The 19,386-nt window shown below is 56.9% G+C and overlaps 1 protein-coding gene across 5 annotated transcripts in view; it reads right to left on the reverse strand.

Annotated features, from left to right (window-relative positions):
- Zmiz1 (zinc finger MIZ-type containing 1) overlaps nt 1-18,947 on the reverse strand; it is a 34,147-nt gene extending 15,200 nt beyond the window's left edge. For 2 of the 5 annotated variants that reach the window (XM_078039187.1, XM_078039171.1), the window contains exons 1-9: nt 18,745-18,947; nt 9,758-9,872; nt 8,577-8,794; nt 7,423-7,621; nt 6,229-6,519; nt 3,364-3,546; nt 1,775-1,852; nt 973-1,147; nt 447-621 (exon numbers count right to left, since the gene is read on the reverse strand). In XM_078039187.1, the coding sequence (XP_077895313.1) occupies nt 447-621; nt 973-1,147; nt 1,775-1,852; nt 3,364-3,546; nt 6,229-6,519; nt 7,423-7,621; nt 8,577-8,794; nt 9,758-9,872; nt 18,745-18,932 (1,622 nt within the window). In that variant the 5' untranslated portion in view covers nt 18,933-18,947. The remainder of the gene's footprint in view (nt 1-446; nt 622-972; nt 1,148-1,774; nt 1,853-3,363; nt 3,547-6,228; nt 6,520-7,422; nt 7,622-8,576; nt 8,795-9,757; nt 9,873-18,744) is intronic. The other 3 variants (XM_078039182.1, XM_078039174.1, XM_078039175.1) reach the window with 3 other exon arrangements.
- Nucleotides 18,948-19,386: the final 439 nt, after the last annotated feature.

A 19,386-nucleotide genomic window follows, 5' to 3' on the forward strand; every position in this document is an offset into this window, starting at 1 on the left:
GACCCCATACTTGAGTTCCCCATGTGAGTGGCAGTCCTGCCCAGTGGTCAGCCCCTTGCCCAGCCTTCCGTCAGTTCCAGCCTCATCTCTACATTTGAGGGTCTGGCCACGGGAGCCAAGTTCAAATTCTTGACTGCTTTTTCCCTCTTGCCAACTCAGGGCCTCACCCGGGACAGCCTCCTTCTCAGCCACCTTTGCGGGTGGGCAGTCTCCCCCACACTCAGGACCTGGGTAAGTGATGCTGCTTCCAGCCCCTGGGCCACTGTGAGTGTCCCAGGAGCTCCCCAGAGCCTCACACAGGGCAGGGCCCAATCAATGATGCCGAACAAGTGAAGGTAGCAGGAAGCTGCTGCTACCACCCATGCAAGGCCACACCGGGCCCGGGGCAGTCTGTGGCGTTGTGGGAGCTCCCCCGTCCCACCTGGGCTGCGCCCCGCTACACTCACCTCCACATGAGCGTCTGGTGGACCGTGGGCCGCAGGTGAAACACGTGGTTGCTGACAGCCAGGTTGTGCTCCAGGCGGAAGGGCTCCAGCACCACGCCATCCCGCACAGGGAACGTGAGCCGCAGCTCGTCATTGTGGTTGGCTGGGCAGGGACAGGGGCCGGATGAGCCACAGGCTGCCACGGGAACAGTGGCATAGGTTCTGGGGCCTTGGGTGGGACTCACCCCCGTGAAACCGCCTGGGTTGCTAGCTCAGAGGAACTTGGGGCTGGGCCACAGAACCCCAGAAGCTGGGCTGTGACCAAGTACACACCAGGGAGCCAGGGAGCCCACCTGTGCCCTCCCATGGATTCCGTCTTCTCCCCTGGGCCTCCCTGCTCCAGAATTTTAGGCTCCTCCTCCTGGCCTCCTCCCCAGCCTTTGGCCACCCAAGTGGGTGGGCAGCCCAACTTCTAAGCCCCCTACTCCTGGCCCACTGGGGAGCTCCCAGGTGAAAATGACTGGGGAGGAGACTGCGGGGTCCTCACCTGGGGGTGGCGGCAGAGCGCTCATATTTGGCTTGATGTCAGGTGGGAAGGGCGGTTTAACATCTTGACTGGGGGACAGGTAGGGAGGGATGCTGCTCCCAGGGGTCATGGGGGGCGTGGGGTTCCCTGGAACGGGCGAGTGTGGGTAATTTGCCACAGGAACTGGCCTGGGAGGCTGGAAGGAAGAGAAACCACAAGTAAGATATGGGGTCACAGGGAAGGAAAGGACCTGGCTGTGGACACAGCCCCTCATTCTCCAGGGCCCACGAGGGTGACCACTCACTCCCCTAGTGGAGGAGTCTCCCAGGAAACCACTGTCTCCTATGGACTCCGCTCTCCCTGGAAGAGTACACCCCACCCTTCATCGGATCTCACACCATGAGCTGCTTCAGTGCCAGGAGAATGCAGATTTCCAAACCCATTTGACAAATGGGGACACTGAGGCTCAGGGTAACTGGGGACTTGTCTAATCTACCCTAGGAGGAGAGGAGAGCTGGGACCTGCCAGGCGGCCTTCCCACATCAGGACTTGAGGCCATATCCCCCAGTCCCAACCCATGGAGGTCCCCGTCCCCAGGAGCCCTTCTCCTCTCAGTCCTCGCCTTGTTCCCTCTCAGACCCACAATCCTCATCGGCTCACCCACATAGAACTGTGGGCATCTGGGCCCCAAAGCAGGTGACCAGAAGGTGTATCCCCCACCCGTGGACACTGCCATCCAGAGAGGCTGGGCAGGCACAGCGAGGGCCTCTGGATCCTCCTGCTGCCCGAGGGTGAGAGGTCTGCAGACTCAATGGGAACATACCCTGTTGACATTCCCTTGGCTGTAGTTACTGTAGCTGCTCCCCGAGAAGGTGTTATTTTGTCCATTAAACTGTTCTGGCTGTTAAAACAAGAGAAGCAATGGTAGGAGCGGGGCAGGAGGCAGGGGCGCCCTCCCTTCTGGCAGAGCTGGAGGCTGCCTGGAGAACCAGGGGATGCTGAGGAGGCTCTGCCTGGGCGGGAAGGAGGGCGGAGCAGGGCGTCCCCCAGGGACCGTGTTCTGCCCCCTCCATCCATAGTGACTAATTTAGCTAAAGAGCCCAGCAAAATAGCAACACCAGCGCTGCTGAAGTCAGAGCAAAAATGGTAAACCCACGTGGCAGATGGCCGCGTACGCTGGCACGGTTCTTTGGCAAGTAAATGCAAAATAGTGACGTCTTCTTCACGCCTGAGAATGTATTTTATAAAAATCCGGAAGGAAAAGTCTGGATGCCTGAAGAGGTTTATCATAGTATTATTTCAAAAGTGAAAAATCAGAAATAACACAAACATCTAACAGAGGGAGAGAGTAGTAAATCAGGGTGAGATTGTTGGAGTATTAGGCAACTGTGAAAAGTAAGGATGAGCCAGGCGCGATGGCACATGCCTGTAATCCTAGCGGCTTGGGAGGCTGAGGCAGGAGGATTACAAGTTCAAGGCCAGCCTCAGCAACTTAGTGAGGCCCTAAGCAACGTAGCAAAACTATCTCAATATAAAATATAAAAAGGGCTGGGTTATGGCTCTGTGGTTAAGCATCCCTAAGTTCCAACCCTGGTACCAATACAAACAAACAAAACAAAACTGAAAAAAAAACAAAACCAAAAACCCACACAGAAAAGAAAAAGAAAAGTGAGAGTAACAGAGACACTATAGCAATAGGTAGTATGCTTATTAACTCAGATTAGGTTAAAAAAAAGATGCAAAATTATAGGTGTAGCTGGGAACGGTGGCTTATGTCTGTAATCCCAGCTACCTGGGAGGCTGAGGCAGGAAGGCCACAAGTGTGAGGCCAGCTTGAGTAATTTAATAAGACCCTGTCTCGAAATAAAAAATAAGAAAGGCTGGGAATGCAGCTCAGGGGTAGAGCACTTGCCAAGTATGTGTGGGGCCCTGGGTTCAACCCCCAGTAACAAGAAACAAAAAGATCACAGCTGTAATAAGAGTTTTATAATGTGTTGGTTTAGAATAAAATGTTAACATAGTCAGAGTGTATAGTTTTCTTTTGAAAAAGGCATTTCCTTATTGTTATTATCTTGTGTGTGCCATTTATGAGCAGGAAAGCCTCATCTAAACCCATAAGAACAGGAACCAAGGGGCTGGGGCTATAGCTCAGTTGGTAGAGTGCTCGCCTTGCAGGCACAAGGCCCTGGGTTCAATCCCCAGCACACACACAAAAGAACAGGAGCCAAGAGACAGGCCAGTCTGACTTCCTGGCCACTGAAACAGCTCTGAGCATACCCAGAAAACCAGAGCCGCCCCCACCCTGCCCTCTGGTGTCTTGGGGGGACTCATGCAGCCCTAGAATGTCACCAGTGAGGTTGAGGATATGAATGTTAGGAGGGTAGTAAGGTGCCCGGAGGTGGTGGGACTCACCTTATAATACTGCCCCATGTTGACCGTGGGGGGCGGGTACTGCCCGGTGCTGGGCTGGCTCGGCATCCTTTGCCCAGGGTAGTTGGGAGAGGTGAGTGGCCGTGGGGGATTGGGGGTGGGGTACTGGCCTGGCTGGGTGGGGAACTGGCTGTTTGGTCCGTATTGCTGGTTTCCATAGTTGGGCTGTGGGTAGCAGGAAAAGGAGAGGGGAGAGGTCACCAGTGTTTTGTAGCCAAGCTGCTCACTCCAATGCCGGGACCAGGCCTACCTCCCGACCACGGACCCTGCTGTCCTTCTACCCTGAAATGGCCCGCCTGGTGGAGAGGAAAGGCTGAACCCAACGATGCCGAGCCCCTTCTTGCCTCGACACCTGGGGACATTACACTCTGTCTGTCCAACTCATGGGACACCTCTCCATATGGTCATTTGTCCTGAGGCTCATGCCCTGGGGACTCTCGGGCCACTTCCAGAGCTTCTCAGTCCTGCCATTTTGAGGAGGCTCTTTCTAAAGTCCCCCTCTGTGTCTCTCCTAGTGTTTGCTACAGGTCCATGTTCCCCAGGGTGCACCTAAATGTGGCAGGGAAATGCAAGCCACAGAATGCTCTTCCAGAAAGCTGACACCCCCAGTTATTCTGAGGCTGAGTCTGGGTAGCACTGTCCCTGAAGCCCACACTGAGCAGAACACACACACGTTCAGTTCCAGGCCATCACCAATCAGTCGTCCATGCAGAGCCTGGGAGCCCTCTCCAGTAAAGGGACAAGATAACCTCTCCCTGGAGAAGCAATTTAGAGAAGATTCAGCGCCACTCTCCAAGTCCAGAGTCAGGTGATGCTCAGGCCCACCGACAGCCCAGACCCCCAGAAAATGACCTCCCGTGGAGTCGCTGGTTTCTTCTTCCTTCTCTGTTGACATTCTTGTCCAAGTGTCTCTCCAGTCCTCTTGGCTTAGAGATCCAGTTGGTGACCATGCCCCAGTGCCTGGCAGGAAGCAGGAGCTCAACCAACACTCGCTGACCAAATGAATGAAGGGCTTGGGGCACACACGAGTGGTCAGCGCTGAAGGACCTTCCACGATACACACTGTCAGGACCTGGTGGCTGCTCTGTGAAACTGTGACCCTCCTTGCTGCAGATGTGGACCTGGATGGCACCTGCCCTCATCTGGGACCAGATGACCTGACTCTAGCCCGCCCTAAGGCTGATCGTTCAAATGCGGAGGCGCCATAGTGAGGAGGGGGCAACCTTCCCACAGGGGTCAGGCCAAACAGGTGGGAGCATCCAGCACTGCAATCCAGGACCAGGCAGTTTGTAACGGGACAGCAGTGTTCCAGGAGGGCGACAACTTCTTCAGGAAAGATGAACAGGAACTCTTGGGGTGTTCTCCTGGGGCAGGCATCACATTGGTGCAGGTGCGGGCTTAGCATTAATGACCAGGCCTCTGCAGTAGCCATGTTTGAGATTACCTGCCTTATGCTGGCTGCCCAAGGTTCAGCTCACAGAAGCAATCCCAGGGCAGCCAGTGGGGACACTGCAAGTGTCAGCACAGGGGGACTGAGAAGAGAGCTCAGAAATAGCGGGGGCTCTGCGCTGGGAGTGAGGCCAGCCAAGGCCTGGGAGGGGGTCCATGGTCCTTTGCTGGCCCCTCCCTGAACCAAGGGATCAAGCCTTGACCCAGCCTCCTGGATGTTGGAGGATGGCTCCCAACCTTTGAACGGCTCCCGATCCCAGGACACCTCCGCGGGTGCCAAGTCACCCAGCTTGTGCTAGAGGAGATGCTGAGGGGGCTGCACAGACGTTCAAGGACCTTGTGCTCTTTGGGATTGAAACTCACTGCAAGCCCGACCTGAAGGCCACAGCAGGGAACCAGGCAGGAGGAGGAAGCAGACCTGACAGAGAGCCAGGGCCTGGTGCTCTAGAAGAAGCTGCAGAGGTGAGCAAATGGGTAGGCTTCACGAGCATTCAGGCCTCGGGAGTCCAGTGTCTCCTGCAGGTGAACTAAATCCTTACGTGGTACCAAGATGGGCCAGTGGCTACCAATTTGTTCTCCTGTGTCACTGGGGGTCTGGTAAGACTCCCTTTCTCTGGCCTCCTGTGGAGTTCTGTACCGCCTGCAGTGTTCCTTTATGGGTTCCGGTTTAAGTCGTTTCTTTCCTGCTTTAGTCTTGGGTTCCTGAGGCAGGAGGTGTGGGTTTTGCTTCCTTGAGTCTTCCCTAGCACCTCCCCTTAGCTGACTGTGTGCCCAAGAGCCAGCCACTGCCCGTAGCATGGCTGAGGCTGATGGAGATGTGTCCCAGTACTGTGCAGCTGCCTGCCAATCATTGATCTCTCTCTCTCTCTCTCTCTCTCTCTCTCTCTCTCTCTCTCTCTCTCTCTCTCTCACACACACACACACACACACACACACACACACATTTAAAGGGCATCGTCTCAGCTCTTGCTCTTAGGGGGAAGCCGGGAAGCCCTCGTGTGGACGTGAACCCCTGTTCTTCACGCAGTCACCCAGGCAGCATCTGAGGCAGGACAGAGAGAGTAGCAGCAGTGGCTACTGGTTACTAAGAAGGACTTCTTGTACATGACCTCAGCCAGGAACCCAGGCAGCCCAGTAGGTGAACTGGACTGTAAGTGTTTTTACAAATGAAGAAACAGTGGCTCAGGGAGGGGGCCTGACTTGCTCAAGGACTTCTGGGTGGGAAGCAGCAGAACCAGGTCTCAACCCCAGGTGCCCCAGCTCACAGAGTCCTGCTGCGTGGCCCAGGTTTTCTGCTGGTCCAACTGTGCCCTTTCCACGGTAGCACCCACAGCCCTGGCACCTTCAAGCCCAGACCTCCCACTGCCCTCTGCACCCCCGCAAGCTGCCGCCACTCACCTCTCCGGGGTATGGCCTCTTTATGCTCTGAATGGGAAGGGACTGGGGCCGGGGGCCTGGATAGGTCTGCTGGGGCATCCGCTGCCCGTGCGTGCCAAAGGGGCTGATGCCGGGCGGCCGGGGCTGGTTCATGCCCATGGGAGGGCCGCTCATCCCCGAGGGTGTCATGCCAGCCGCCATGCTGGCAGGGTTCATGCTGCCCCCCATGGAGGCAGGCCCCCGAGGCCCGGGCTGGTTCATGAATTGGCTGTTATACGCCTGGGTGGGACCCATCTGGAAAGAGGAACAGACCTTCAACGGGAGAAGAAGAAGAAAAAAAAAAGAATAAAATGCCACATGCATTGAAAGTGCAGGGAAGAAGGGGGGTTAGGGGAGGGAGCACTTTCCTGTGTGGCTGCTGCTGGAGACCAGGCCCCAAGGGACCCCGTCCTCCTGGGCTCACTGCTGTCCTCTGCAGGCCGCACAGGGAAGATGCAGCTCCAGGGTGTTATGGAGTGGGGTGGGGAGCAGTCACTCCAATGCACAGGCAGCATTTCCAGGGAAGCAGGCAGGGGACGGGGAAGAGTGTGCAGGGTGAGGAGGGACATGGGGAGTGGCACTGGAGGGTGGAGGCAGATGAGGATGGAGGCTGAAGCCCCTTTCCTGGAAGTTCTGGTCCTTGGGTAATGGAGACACACCCTCCATCCACAAGGTCTGACTCAGTTCCAGTTTTCACTTCTGCTATGTGGTCCCCACCTCCACACCTCCTGTCCTGCATTGCTATGGGGATCCTCCTGCTCACACCCCAGGGCCTTCCTGAACTGGCACAGGTAGCAGATGCACCAGCGGGCCTACCCAGGGCCCCGCCCCAGGCCTCAAAAAGTGTTCTGGGAGATGGGTTGGTAACAGGACTATCTGTCGACACTGAGCCCACTCTTTGGTGAACAGGGGGGCCAGACAGCAATACAGAACTTCTTTGCTCATATGCAGGCACACCAGCCCACACCGAACACACGCAAGCTCCCACATACCCGCACCGCACCCAACCAGGCTGCCACACTCACATCCGAACACGCAGTCTCTGTGTGCTTCAGAGAACACCCGGCACACCCTGGCACCATAGGCTCTCCAGCACACACAGCCCCACAAGCATCTGCACTCTGACTTTCCAGGCTGTCCGGGCGAGGCTGGGGCAGGATGAGCGGGAACTCTTACCGGTCCATACTGGTTAATGTCCTTGTTCTGCGTCTCCTGCAATGCTGCCACAGTGGCCGTGGCCGTGGCAGTGGCTGTGGCTGCCGCTGCTGCTACTGCAGCTGCTGCAGCAGCAGCTGCCGGCTGAGTGAAATCAGCAGGTGGCCTGGTGTGCGGAGGGATGCCCATGCCGCCAGGGGCACTGGGACCCCCAGGGTAACTGCAGGGATGAGAAGGACGGAAGAGTCAGACACTGCCTGCGCCTAAAGATGAACTCAGGACTAATCTGGGGCTGGGGGTAGGTGGGGATGGGGCTATCCCGGGGCCTTGGACTCCAGCTGTTGGGTGTATGAGGCACTCAGATGCAGAGATCAGAGGGAACAAGGGACTCCTGAGGTTGGCAGCCATGGTGCCACTCAGAGATGACCAGTCCCTATGCCTGGAGCCCTGGCTGTTGTGACACCCTCACCACATGCTCTTGGTCGCCTGGTCAGCTGTCCTCTAGGGGTCGCTGGGCCCTAGCAAGCCTGAGCAACTTGCCCAAGGCACTCAGGCACTGAGAGCAGAGCTGCAGATGCAGTGCCAGGTGCGCCTGACACCTGAGCTTAACCAGCAGGGCTGAGGTCTGTACAGGAGCCAGGGAAGGTTAAAGCCAAAGTGGGGGTTTTGCTAGGGTAGGGTGGGCACCTCTGCTTGTCTGCGTCTGCCCTGCCTCACATCCCTGGAACTCCTTCCTGGGGTTCCCTGCTTCCTTCACAGACCAGCAAGACACAGTGGCTTTTCCTTGGTTGCTTAACAAGCCTGGGCAAGTGGGAGAGCCCTTTCTAGCTGCTCTGCAGCTCTCCTGGTTCAGCTCTCTCGATGGCTTCCAATATAAAGATATGAGGCAGAGAAGAGTCACTGGGAGGAGTGGGAACCTAGTAGCCCTCCACCCCTGCCTGCCCGAGAGCGTGCCACTCAGAGATGACCAGTCCCTATGCCAGGACACGGCCCAGCTGCCGCAGCACTGAATCTGCAGGCCAGCCCAGACAACTGAGGGGACGGCCAGGAATGAGACAAGTGACAGCCCCTGCCCAAGCTTCTCAGGCTAGGAAGCATGACACTGGGAATTCAACTGGACCCTCGCATGTAGATGGAGGGTGGACATATGGCCAAGCTCCCCGCTGCCCGCTCACCTGGCCCCGAAGCCCCCGCTGCCGGGGTAGTTGGGCCGGCCATACACGCTCTGCTGGATGTAGGGCTGGGCGGGGCCGGCCTTGGCCGAGAACTGCTGCTGCTGCCCAGCGAACTGCGGGGAGTTGAGGCCGGGGTTGCTGGTGGTCATGCCCGACGCCATGGGGTTGCCGCCTGGATTCATAGGGTTGTTGGCATTGGCCATAGGGTTCCCAAGGACCTGTGAGCAGAGAGAGTGGTTATCCCCCAAACTGGTACCCGAGGTGGCATGGAGACAAAAATGGAGAAACAGAGAGGGGGAGGGAGGAAGAGGGAAAGGGGGAGGACAACGGAGGAAAAGTAGGTGGCGGTGCAGAAGGACTCCCAGAGTTTACAAGGGGGTAGGCTGGGAAGCAGGCAGCGGGGGGGGGGGGGGGGGGACGCTCTGAGCAAGGTCCACTAGGTCTGGGCAGTTCTGGAGAAGGGAGTGAGGCTGGGCCTGCAGCAGGTGGTGAGTACTGGACTCCTCGGTCCCTGGCCTACAACGGGGTCTGGATGCCCAGAGGGTTGGGCACACAGAGGCCCCGGGCTGCTACTCTGGAGGGCAGAGGATCCTGGCCAAGAGGCCTCCTGGGGCCTGAGATGACACAGAAGCACAATGGCTCACTCCAGCGTGGCAACCAGCCTTGAGCTTTCCAATGGGGCTGTGGCTGACAGAGGTTGGATGGGTGGGAGACCCTCTGTTAGGGAGTAAGAAGGGAGGAGGAAGGAACAAGCTGGAGACAGGCTTGACTAGGGGGATGGCTGAGGGCTTGTCACAAGGTCAGTGCATGACCTTTTTTGCTGAAGTCTGACCCAGGGCATCTAGAGTCAAAGAACCCAGACTACACAGGAAGTTCTCCTGCTTATTCAACCAGAGTAAATGTGGCTAGGGAACATCCTTGTAACCCGTCCAATGAAAGTCAATCTCCCAGGAAGGCTCTAGGATGGGGGCAGTCCACAGGGGCTCAGTTGTAGCCCTCCTAGGTAGGTGCAGACCCTAACTGGGGTGGAGATGTGCTGGCAGCTGGCTGCACCCTGAAAACAGGGGTGCCAGCTACAGCCTGGGAGAGCAAGGGGGACTGGCACAGCAGGGGACCTGGGGGCCTCAGGAATGGGGGGGTGCCTGGAAGAGACTGTGGATGGGGGCAAGACAGGCTCTTACCTGGCTCTGGGATGTGTTGGTCACTCCCCAAACCGTGGTGACCACGGACAGGGAGCCGGGAGGCTGGTTGGTGTTCTGCTGCCAAGGGACAGAGTCATAGGGGAATGACCCATCACTGCAAAGGGAGACAGAGGGAGGTCCTCAGGGGCTGGTGCACAGGGCTTGGGTGGGGCCATGTTCTTCACCCCATCATTCTGCCGCTGCTGCAGCAAGTCCCAGGTGACCCCATCCCAGTTAGCACAACCCTCCACTCCCAAGCCTCTCGTGGCGCCTGGTGCAGAACAGGTGGGCCTTGCATGGCGGCAGGCTGTACAGAGAGTACCTCCCCCATTCCTGAGGGGCCAACCCCGTGTCCGCCTGCCTCACCTTGGCCCCAAGTCCACAGTCCATGAAACGGAAGGAAGCCGTGTGTCCTGAGGCTTGACCTACGCCCCTTCTGCAATCACGCTAACTCTGTGCAGCCCTCCAGGAAGAGCCAGGTCCCTGCACCACCTCCCCTGGGGGACTGCCGGGCCCCTTCTCAGCAGAGGCTAAAAGGGTTTGTGGCGGAGAACCTCAGCTCTTCCCACCCCCTCATAGCAGGCTGGCTACTGAGCCCAGCTGGCCTGGCCTTTGGAATGCAGGCTTCTTAGGTCACCCTTCCCTCCTGAGCGAGGACAATGCAGGTACAGGCCAACCTGCCTTAGTCCTTCCCCTGCCCCCTCCCATCTCTTGTGTGCATCTCTGCTGAGCTAATCCCCCGCAACACCTAAGACCCTCAGCACAATCAAAGTCCTTCAGTGGCTTCCAGTGTTGACAAGGCAAAGTCCAAACGCACGCTGAGAATGATTTACCCACTAACTCCACGGGCCCCGCATCTATCCAGCTCTGCCTCTGAGCTGCCCTGGACGCCTGCCCCTCCCTGACCTTGCATCAGGCCTGCCAGTGCCCATCTGACCTGGTGAAGTCTCTCCAAGGAGCCCTCAGCATCAGGGCCAAAACTTAACTCCCCCCACGTCCTGTCCCAGGCAAGGAGTGGCCAGCAAGGTCTCCTGCCAACCGCTGAGGTGCGGGAGCAGGGAGGGCGCCTGCAGATCTCAGGGAGAACAGGAGCTTGAGAAGGAGCAGGTGGGGTCCCAGCCCCGGTAGGGACTGAGCTGAGGCCACAACACCCCTAGAGCCTGTGCCGGGTCTCCTGTACCACCCTGACAGGGAGGCCACAAAGTCCCAGCACACAGGCCCCAGGAAGGGCAGAAAAGCAGAGCGCCCACATCCGTGGCCCCAGCGAAGCCCACAGAGCACCGTGTGTGTGCGCATATGCACACACGTGAGCCACGCTAGAGACAGGGTCTGGCAGAGGGCAAGGTGGTGGGAAACAGCTCGTGTCTTCCTTAGGAACTCAGTCCAAGGTGAAGGCTCACCTGAGCCCTGCCCAAGGGGCCGTCCAGTCCTGGAGGCTGGGGTGGAGGTGGTGGAGGTGCTGAGGGCACTGCACTCATGGGAATGCAAGTGGGTACGAAAACCAGCCCGAGGCCAGCGCTCCAGGAGGGAGTCCCGCGTGCCAGGCAGGAGTGAGGAGCCAGCGCAGCTGCTCTGGTGCCTGTGCTGCCTGGGCGGGTCCTTGGCGATGCTGGTCAGGTGGTGGGACCCTGCAGCGGGCTGTGTCACTGGGGCTCACTTGCCCTTCCCCTGCCTCGGCCACCTCTCTCCTGATCTCCTTCTGCCTGGGGTCTCTTTTCAGAGGTCACCTGTGTGGAGGGGCTGGCCCAGCCTAGCCCTGCCCTCCTAGTATAAGAGGCATCTCTGCCCCACACTCCTTCTCTCCCTTTCCCTGGCTTTTGAGTATTTCCACAGCACTTTACCACAGTTATGATCATCTATTTTGTTATTACCCTCAGCAAGAGCAGAGCCCTGTGTTTGTTCAGCATCTACCTGGACCCTGAGAGTGAGCTAGACCTGGATGTCTGCAGTCCTCAGTGAATCGAAATACTGAGGGACAAGGGCGCTGGCCTGTGGCCTGTCTCTAAAGGGAGTCCCTGCGCTCTAGGAAGCTCCTGCCCACCCTGCACCAGCACAGACTTCCCCCCTGTAGAACAAAGGAGGTTTCCAGTCTCACCCTGCACAGGGGTCCTAGAGCAATCGGCCTCACTGTTCTGGACCCTGATGCCCATCCAGAGGCTGACCCTGGATGCAGGTTCTACTCCTCACGAGCTCAGGGTCCCGGTACAAATCCCCACATTGCTCCTTACATAAAATGGGCAAGCATGATGCCCCCCTCTATTCCCTCGGTGTTTTCTAGGTATAGGTCACAAAAACACGAGTGGGTCAGGACGCTGAGCCAGCACGAGAGGAAAAAGTGATCAAGCCTGAGCTCACAGTAGGACGAATGCTATTCCTTAACCTTCTGTGTTGGTCTAAAACACACGTGGGCTGTGGGGTACTGTGTGTCTTCACCGTAGGTCTCAGGTGCTAAGACTGATGCGGCTCAGAGACGAAAAGGCTTCCTCAATTGGAAAGTGACACACTCATGACTCATGATGTCTGACGGGGAAAGAGCAGGAGTAGAATCTGGGGGAGCAATGAACTCAGCCGCACAGACAGGATGAGGGTCAGCGCTGCTGCTGGAAGGAGGGAGCACAGACAGCAACAGAGCTGGCAGCCTGGGGACCAGGAGCCTAGAGGAGCAGGCTGGAGCAACATGGGAAAGCAAAAAAAAAAAAAAAAAACTAAGCAGGCTCCTTGGGAATCTGTGCAAAGGACCCCCTGTTCTCCCAGGGAGGCAGCTGAGCATGAGGTGGCTCCAGAGTGGCAGAGCAGCATCTGGCAGGGAGGCCCTGCAGGAGACGGTTTTAAAAACAGAGATCCCCAGATCCCTGACACTCACTGTCCTGCAGGGCTCGCAGCCCAGGTGTGCTGGATAAACACAGGTTCCCCCGGCAACGGAGCAAAACACAAGCTTGGGTCTGTTTTCTCTCCCCAGAACTCTAGCCCACAGGTTCCCACTGACCCTCCAGGCTGACGGTGTAGACAAGGTTTCTGTCCTTTTAGAACTTGCCTGGCCATGCTCAGGAAGTGACCCCCCCCTCCGGGGCCCAGGCAGCTGCTGGCTCACCACCTCTGCAGGGGAGGCCCCTTGCTCATGGGGATACTGTGCTGGAGGCCCACAGGCAGCTCCTGACTGCCCTGCAGCTCCGTGGGTGGGCCTTGTGGGAGGAAACTGGCTCCTTCCTGTTTCGCCCACTCCACCCCAAACTCGGTGAGAAGCAAAGTTAACTAATGTTCCCAAAGTGGGCATCCCACTGCATGGCTGGAAGGGTCACTGTCCCAGAGCAATGCTGAGGATGCGTGCATATCCGGGGCTCTGCTGCTTTGCTGCCTTGCACGCTGGGGGCAAGAGAGCGCACTGGGGAGTGCAGTCTTGGTCTTGGGGCCTCCGTGTGCACCTGCTACAGAAGCAGAAGTGGCAGCCGCGCTGGTGCAGCTGTGACTCATCCTGTGTGGGACAGATGCTCCTGCCGGCACTGAGGGCTCTCGCCCCCGCAGGCCGCCACAGCAGCCAGCCCTCCTGCGTCTGCCTGGACTCATGTAGTCCCAGGGGGCTACCCGGTCCCTGTGCCCAGGCAGGGGCTTGGCTGTGGTGGGAGGGAAGCCTGGGGCAATATAGAGAAGGCCCCAAGGCCTTTAGGGGATAACTGGAGACCCCTTCTGATCCCCTGACAAGCACTGGTGACCCTGCAGGCACGCTCAGCCCCGGGCAGGGGTGTTTGGCCTTTTGGGACTGCCTATCAGGGGCCACGTCCCTTCCCTGTCCTTGCCTCGCTGCAATGCAGAGGGAGGCCTGAGAAGCCCACTCTGGGCGACTCTGCTCTGCTCTGTACACCCTGAGCCAGCACGCACCGTCCCCAACTCATGTCACAGAGTGTCCTCAGCCACAGTCCTGTCCAGGCACAACCGCCCCAAAGATCCTGGTCCATCCACAGAGGCACCAGTGCTGTGCGACAGAGAGGCGACTTGTGTGGGCTCTGGGGTCTGACTGGGGTCCAACCTCAGCTCTGCCTTTGCCAATCCTGTGACCTTTACCACTTCATTTTCAACCAGCCTCAGTTTCCTCATCTGTAAGTGGGACTTAACATTTTCCTAAGAGGAAAGGTGAGAATATGGGTGAAATGCCTGGCAGTCAGACCCTGCGCAGCTGCCCTTTCTCTCCCTCCAACTCTCCCCGCCAGCCACCTGCAGGTACCCATATTTGTTCAAGGATACACTGAAAGTGCTTAGAAGTTTTACAAATATGCTATTGATGAGAGGGGCCATTACCATTCCTCTCGGTCAACTAAAAAGAATGTTTTCCAAGCCTTTGAGGCTTACCTTGGTATTCTCCTGCCTTCCCATCTCTAGCTAGTGAACTCCTACCTATACTTCAAAGCCCAGCCTGCATACTCCCTTTCATGACTTTCCTAAGTAAAACCAAGGGCACGTTCCTCTGTTCCCTCAACCTTTTTGTGAATATTTTATGGAGAGCTCTTCCCACTGCAGTTACAGGAGACGGCTTACATGTCTGTACCACTCCATGGCACCCAGCGAGATTTGCTGGATGTGAGAAAATGAGGTAGGCCTGGGGTGAGGAGTGATGACCCAGGCCTCCAGGTACTCCCAGTGCCAGTGTCTGCACAGACATTCATGGAAGGCGGGGAGGCTTGCGCTTGTAGCTGCTGCTTTATTTGGGAGAAATAACCAATTCTCATGAAGGGTCTTGTCAGAGCCTAATTAATTTCCCTGATCCGGCTGCGTTGGCCCTGGCTCCGCACAAGGCTGTAGCGTGGCTGCTAATGAAGCGCCAAGCCGGTGAAGGGCCTGCGCTCCTGGTCTCTCTAATTTAGGGGAAGCATTAACATGTTCTCCATCATCACAATTACTGGGGCCTCCTTCCTCCCCTCCCTGCGGGGAACTCGGGAGGCTTCCACAGGAAGGAGGAACGGAAAAGACCTTTGCATCTTAGCAATCTGGAGCAGGTGGGGCAGGAGTTAGGGGTCTTTCAATTCTTTCTGTGCTTCTCTTTTAAAAAAGGAAATTTTTCTGGGGGCAAGAAGGGCTCATGTAAGCTGAGCTTCGCTGCAGCTATGCAAAACAGAGCAAGCAGCAGCAGCTGTGATGACGGTAGGGATGTGACCAAAGTGAGGGGAGAGTGGGGCTGGTTTTGACTGACCCATCTTTGTGGGTTGACCAAGAATGAGCAATCAGGGCCAAATGGCACCAGGCCAAGGCTCGGGGCAATAACGACTAATCTGTGGGGCTCCAGTGTGCCAGGGTTGGCCATAAGCATGGACTTCCAGCCCCTGATGCCACGGCCCTTCTATGGATGAGAAAGCTGAGGCACAGAGAGGTTAAGTAACTACCCAAAGTCACCCAGCTAGAGGACAGCAGAGCTGAAACCCAAGGCCCAGGAGGCTGGCTCCAGGGCCTGTTCCCACCTGCTACCCTCAGGGGACCCCTCCTCTGAGTGTCAAATCCCACACCTGGAACAAGGGTGGCACCCTTTGATCTTGGAATCTTCCCCAGTTCCAGCTAGCTTTAATTGTAATCAAATTAACAGCATAAACAAGATTTATTAGGCTTTTAATTACCTTTGCAACACTGATTTGCATATGGACAATGTGCTAATCACAAATGACTTTCTTAACCACTCATTAAGAATCCAGGGGAGGAAGGCAGAAATAGTTGTTGGCATGAGTCTGGGTCACTGCAGGGACACAGAAGGTGTCCTAGTGCCGGCCCGTGTCTGGAACCTCACAGGACCACAAGGCACCCCCTGGCCTCTCCTTCCTCTGCCATACACTGTGTCCAGTAGCAAGGACAGAGTGGGCTCCTCAAGACTTTCACAGTGTCCACATTCCTGTGGCCATTCTCAGAAACTGCCACAGGGCTACAGTAGCCCAAGCTGTCCCTGGCACCTCACTCATACTGCTGAATGTCCTCGTGTCCCCTAGGAACTGTGGGACTCAGCTAGGCCAGCACCTCGTGTGCAGCCACCACCCTGGGAGGGAGAACAAGCCGGGACTCTCAGCCTCACCCAGTGGCACAAAGTGGACATGACTGTGGCAGTTGAGCTACAGGAATCCTGCAGTCACCAGGGACCTTCCCAGGGCTTGGGGGCGGGACGGGGGGGGGGGGACGGACATCAAACTTTCAGGCTCCTTGGCCCCGCCCCTCTGCTTGTCCTGGGACCTGAGTCTTCAGACAGCCAGCCCCCTCTGAGCAGCATGTCCAGAGCATCCCAGAGCCCAGCTCTCCCTGGCCCAGCGTCTGTCTCCTTAACAAAGGCACAGAAGCCACCTTCCTCCAGGTCGCTAAGGTCATGGCTGAAGGTGATGGGTTCTGTTTTCCAACTCTGAAAGCTCTCAGTCTTCTCTCCCATTTCCTTCCCCTTCACGTTTAGGAAATTACATACATGAAGGGCTGTGCTGGGGTTCCCCTGGAAACAAGTGATTTCTCCCTTGGGACATTCAGGAAGGTCACAAGGAAAGACATGGTTAACTTGACCTGAGTCTTCAAACAGCCAGACCCCTCTGAGCAGCTGTCCTTGGAACAGTGCTCGGAGAAGAACAGGATGCTGGCCCTTGTTCAACTAATGACAATCTTCTTCCAAATTATTACTCCCAAATGAGTAACAGGTGGATTGGATCAGAACAGTAGGTGACCCTCTTCCAAAAAGACCCCCTTGATCAAGCTAATAACTAGATACCACTGACCTTGATCTACGAGTAGCAGGGTGACGGTGGTGTGCAGACCCCTGCTCTGCTCCTTACTGGCTGTGTATTCTTGGGCAAGTCTACCTTCCCACTCGAGGTCCAGTTGCCCTTTCGGTTCTGCCACTCAGAAATGGGGAGGGCATTATCCAGAAAGCCCACCATCTTGCTTGGCTGAGAGGAGCCCTTATTCCATGGGTTGGTTACCCATCCACACTTAGCAAGACTTTTCTTGCCCACAGGGCTCTCCTTTCTCTGCAAGACCATCTGGGTCTGCAGAGTAAACGCCAGCATGGTCTTTGAGCTCCCAGACCACCTGCTTGGCACTATCTGTCATTTGGCTGGACCTCTGGGGAGCCAGACTTGAAGTGGTGGCAGAGGAACAGGGCCTGGGATGCTGGCTGGTGGCTCTTTGGCTCATGGCACTTCTTGGCAGGGCCAGTGTGAATTCATAGAATGCATGTGCCTACGCCCAATCCAAGTCCTTGACAGTTAAGATCCCTGTCCTCTGAGCAGCCTCCTGACACTCGGCCCTGCTCACCTTTCTCCTTTTGAACCGAAAGTTACTTAACCCTAACCCTGCCTGGATCCAGTGTCCAGATTGCCCTATGAGCCTTCCTTCCCTGGCTGGCTATCTAGAGCAGAGACACTCATCATTTCCATTTGGGATGGAACAATCTCATGCCTGAGCTCAACTGACAACTAGACCTGCAAAGGGCTGGCTGTGGTCTAGCTCTGTAGCCTGATTACGGTCAAGCAGGTCTGAGGCGGGTCTCTAGTGGAGAACAAGGGGGTTCATGCCCATCATCAGCATCTGCTTTGCTGAAATGACTTGGAGGAGAGAGGGTTGGGAAGGAGAGGATACCTGGACTGATGGGTGCAGTGATTCTGGAGGGATGGCTGGCCAGGCCAGAATCCTGAGCTAAGGCATCACAAAGGCATTTACCAAATAAGCTGCTTTGGTTACTATTTAGCCACTGCCTGTGCTCAGAGGCTGGGCCCCAGACACGACCTGCAGAAGCTGGAGCTGGAGCAGGGATCGCAACACAGGAGGCAGTGATTTTCAGCCAAGGGTGATGCACTGCTCTCCAAAATGTGTGAGGGTGCTTTTTGCTTGGTGGGGAGGGGTCAGTCATGAGAAGACTCAAGCAGACAGCGACCAAGGGAAATGTCCTGCGAAATCCTGCACCACAGAAAATTCTCCTGGCCAAACGCCAACCCGTCTGAGCAACACTGCCACAGAAGGGAGGCAGCAGCAGTTGTCAGTGTCCGGGTCCAGAGTCTAGCAAGGCAGTGACCCTGGATGGTGGTGGGCTGGCTGTGGTACAAGGTGCCCCTGACCGAGGCAGGGCACCACATGTCAGGGAGATCCTGCCCAGGCAGGGACTGGACTTGATGAGCACTAAGGTCCTTTCTGGTTCTGAGAGTCAACAAGCCTTTAATTTGATTTATAAAGCATGGTTGACACTCGAGTCCCCAGCAGTGCCTCTGTGGTGCAACCCAGGTCTGCCTGCAGCGTGCTCTGGGCTGTGGGTTCCTCGTTCAGGCTGGATAATGAGAGCAGAGCTCTGACTGCAAATGCCCCTCCCGGTCATTAGCAGGGACCCGCACAGGGAGTGCAGACAGCATGACAGGCTCCGTTGTTCCAGGGTCAGCCTGCAGAGTGCTGGAGAGAGCATCCCGGCTCAGCAAGGGACTCTCGAGATAATTAACTGAGGGAATTGCCGGGCTTGGCCACGTGCTCTTCTGAGGCTGGCGCAGGGCGGAATGGCCAGTTCTTTGGTGCCTGGAGGCCTCCAGCAAGCCTGCTCCTGCCTATGACCCCAGACTTCCGGCAGACCCAGCCCAGACTCACTTGACTCCAAGGTGATTGACCTGAGCTGCTTCCGTCCCCACCTGGGGCAGGACCACCAGCCCTGTGACCTTCCTGAGACTTTGTATGCTCCATTTTTTTTCTGTCTTCCCAAGACCCTGAGTTCAGGACTTTTTAAGATTCCTGTAGAAGTCCAGAATCTACAAAGAAAGAGCCCCATGCAGGAACAGGGCAGTGGGGCTGGGGAAACCTGGTGTCCTCGACCTGTTCTGATGGGGGAGAAATGTGCTCACCAAGAGGATTCAAAACCCAACTGTATCTTTGCAGATGGGGCATCTTTTCTGTGTCAGAGGCCCCTTCCCAGTCCTTATGCTTGAGGGGTGTTTCTAAGGAGACCAGGGCACCCACCCGGGCAGCCTGGCCCCGCCCCCTGGTGGCCTGTGCCCGCTCACCTGTGCGACAGAGTGGGTTTCATGGAGCTCATGGAGTTGAGGGGGGGCTGCATGGGGAGTTTCCCGGGGGGGTCGCTCTGACGGCTCTTCTGATGTCGGAGCAGCAGCAGGCGGCCAAGCTCCTCACACCAGGAGGACAGCAGGGCTGCAAGGAAGGACAGGATGGTCAGTGGGCACCTGGCGGCCATGCCCTGCCACACTTGGTCCCCGCCTCACCCTCCCCGGACTGGGTGGTGTTGACGCCAACTTTGCTCCCGGATTCAAGGGACACCAGGAGACTCACTAAGTCATCTTGGGAAGCCTCAGCGTTCTCAACTGTAAGATGGGACCAGCACCTCTGAAGGAGGATTCAAACGCACCTGTTGCCAAGAGTGGATTGGAGGAGGGTTTTAATGGCCACCACACAGAGTGGTATCAGTCGGGGCAAGAGATGGAGGAGAGGGTCTAGACACTGAAGAGGAGGGCACAGACGGAGCCAAGGTAGGGACAAGGGATTAAGGGCCTGACACGCACGACCCGTCGGGGCCTGGGTAGGCACTGCTTGCCGCCCCCAGACTCCAGAGCAGCCCATCCCTTTACACTTGGAATGGTCAGCTCAACGTGACTTCTAATCCTGGGCGTGGTCAAATTTTAAGTCTGGAC

The sequence above is a fragment of the Ictidomys tridecemlineatus genome, chromosome 1 (genome assembly GCF_052094955.1).
Source record: "Ictidomys tridecemlineatus isolate mIctTri1 chromosome 1, mIctTri1.hap1, whole genome shotgun sequence".
In the NCBI taxonomy this organism is placed as follows: domain Eukaryota; kingdom Metazoa; phylum Chordata; class Mammalia; order Rodentia; family Sciuridae; genus Ictidomys; species Ictidomys tridecemlineatus.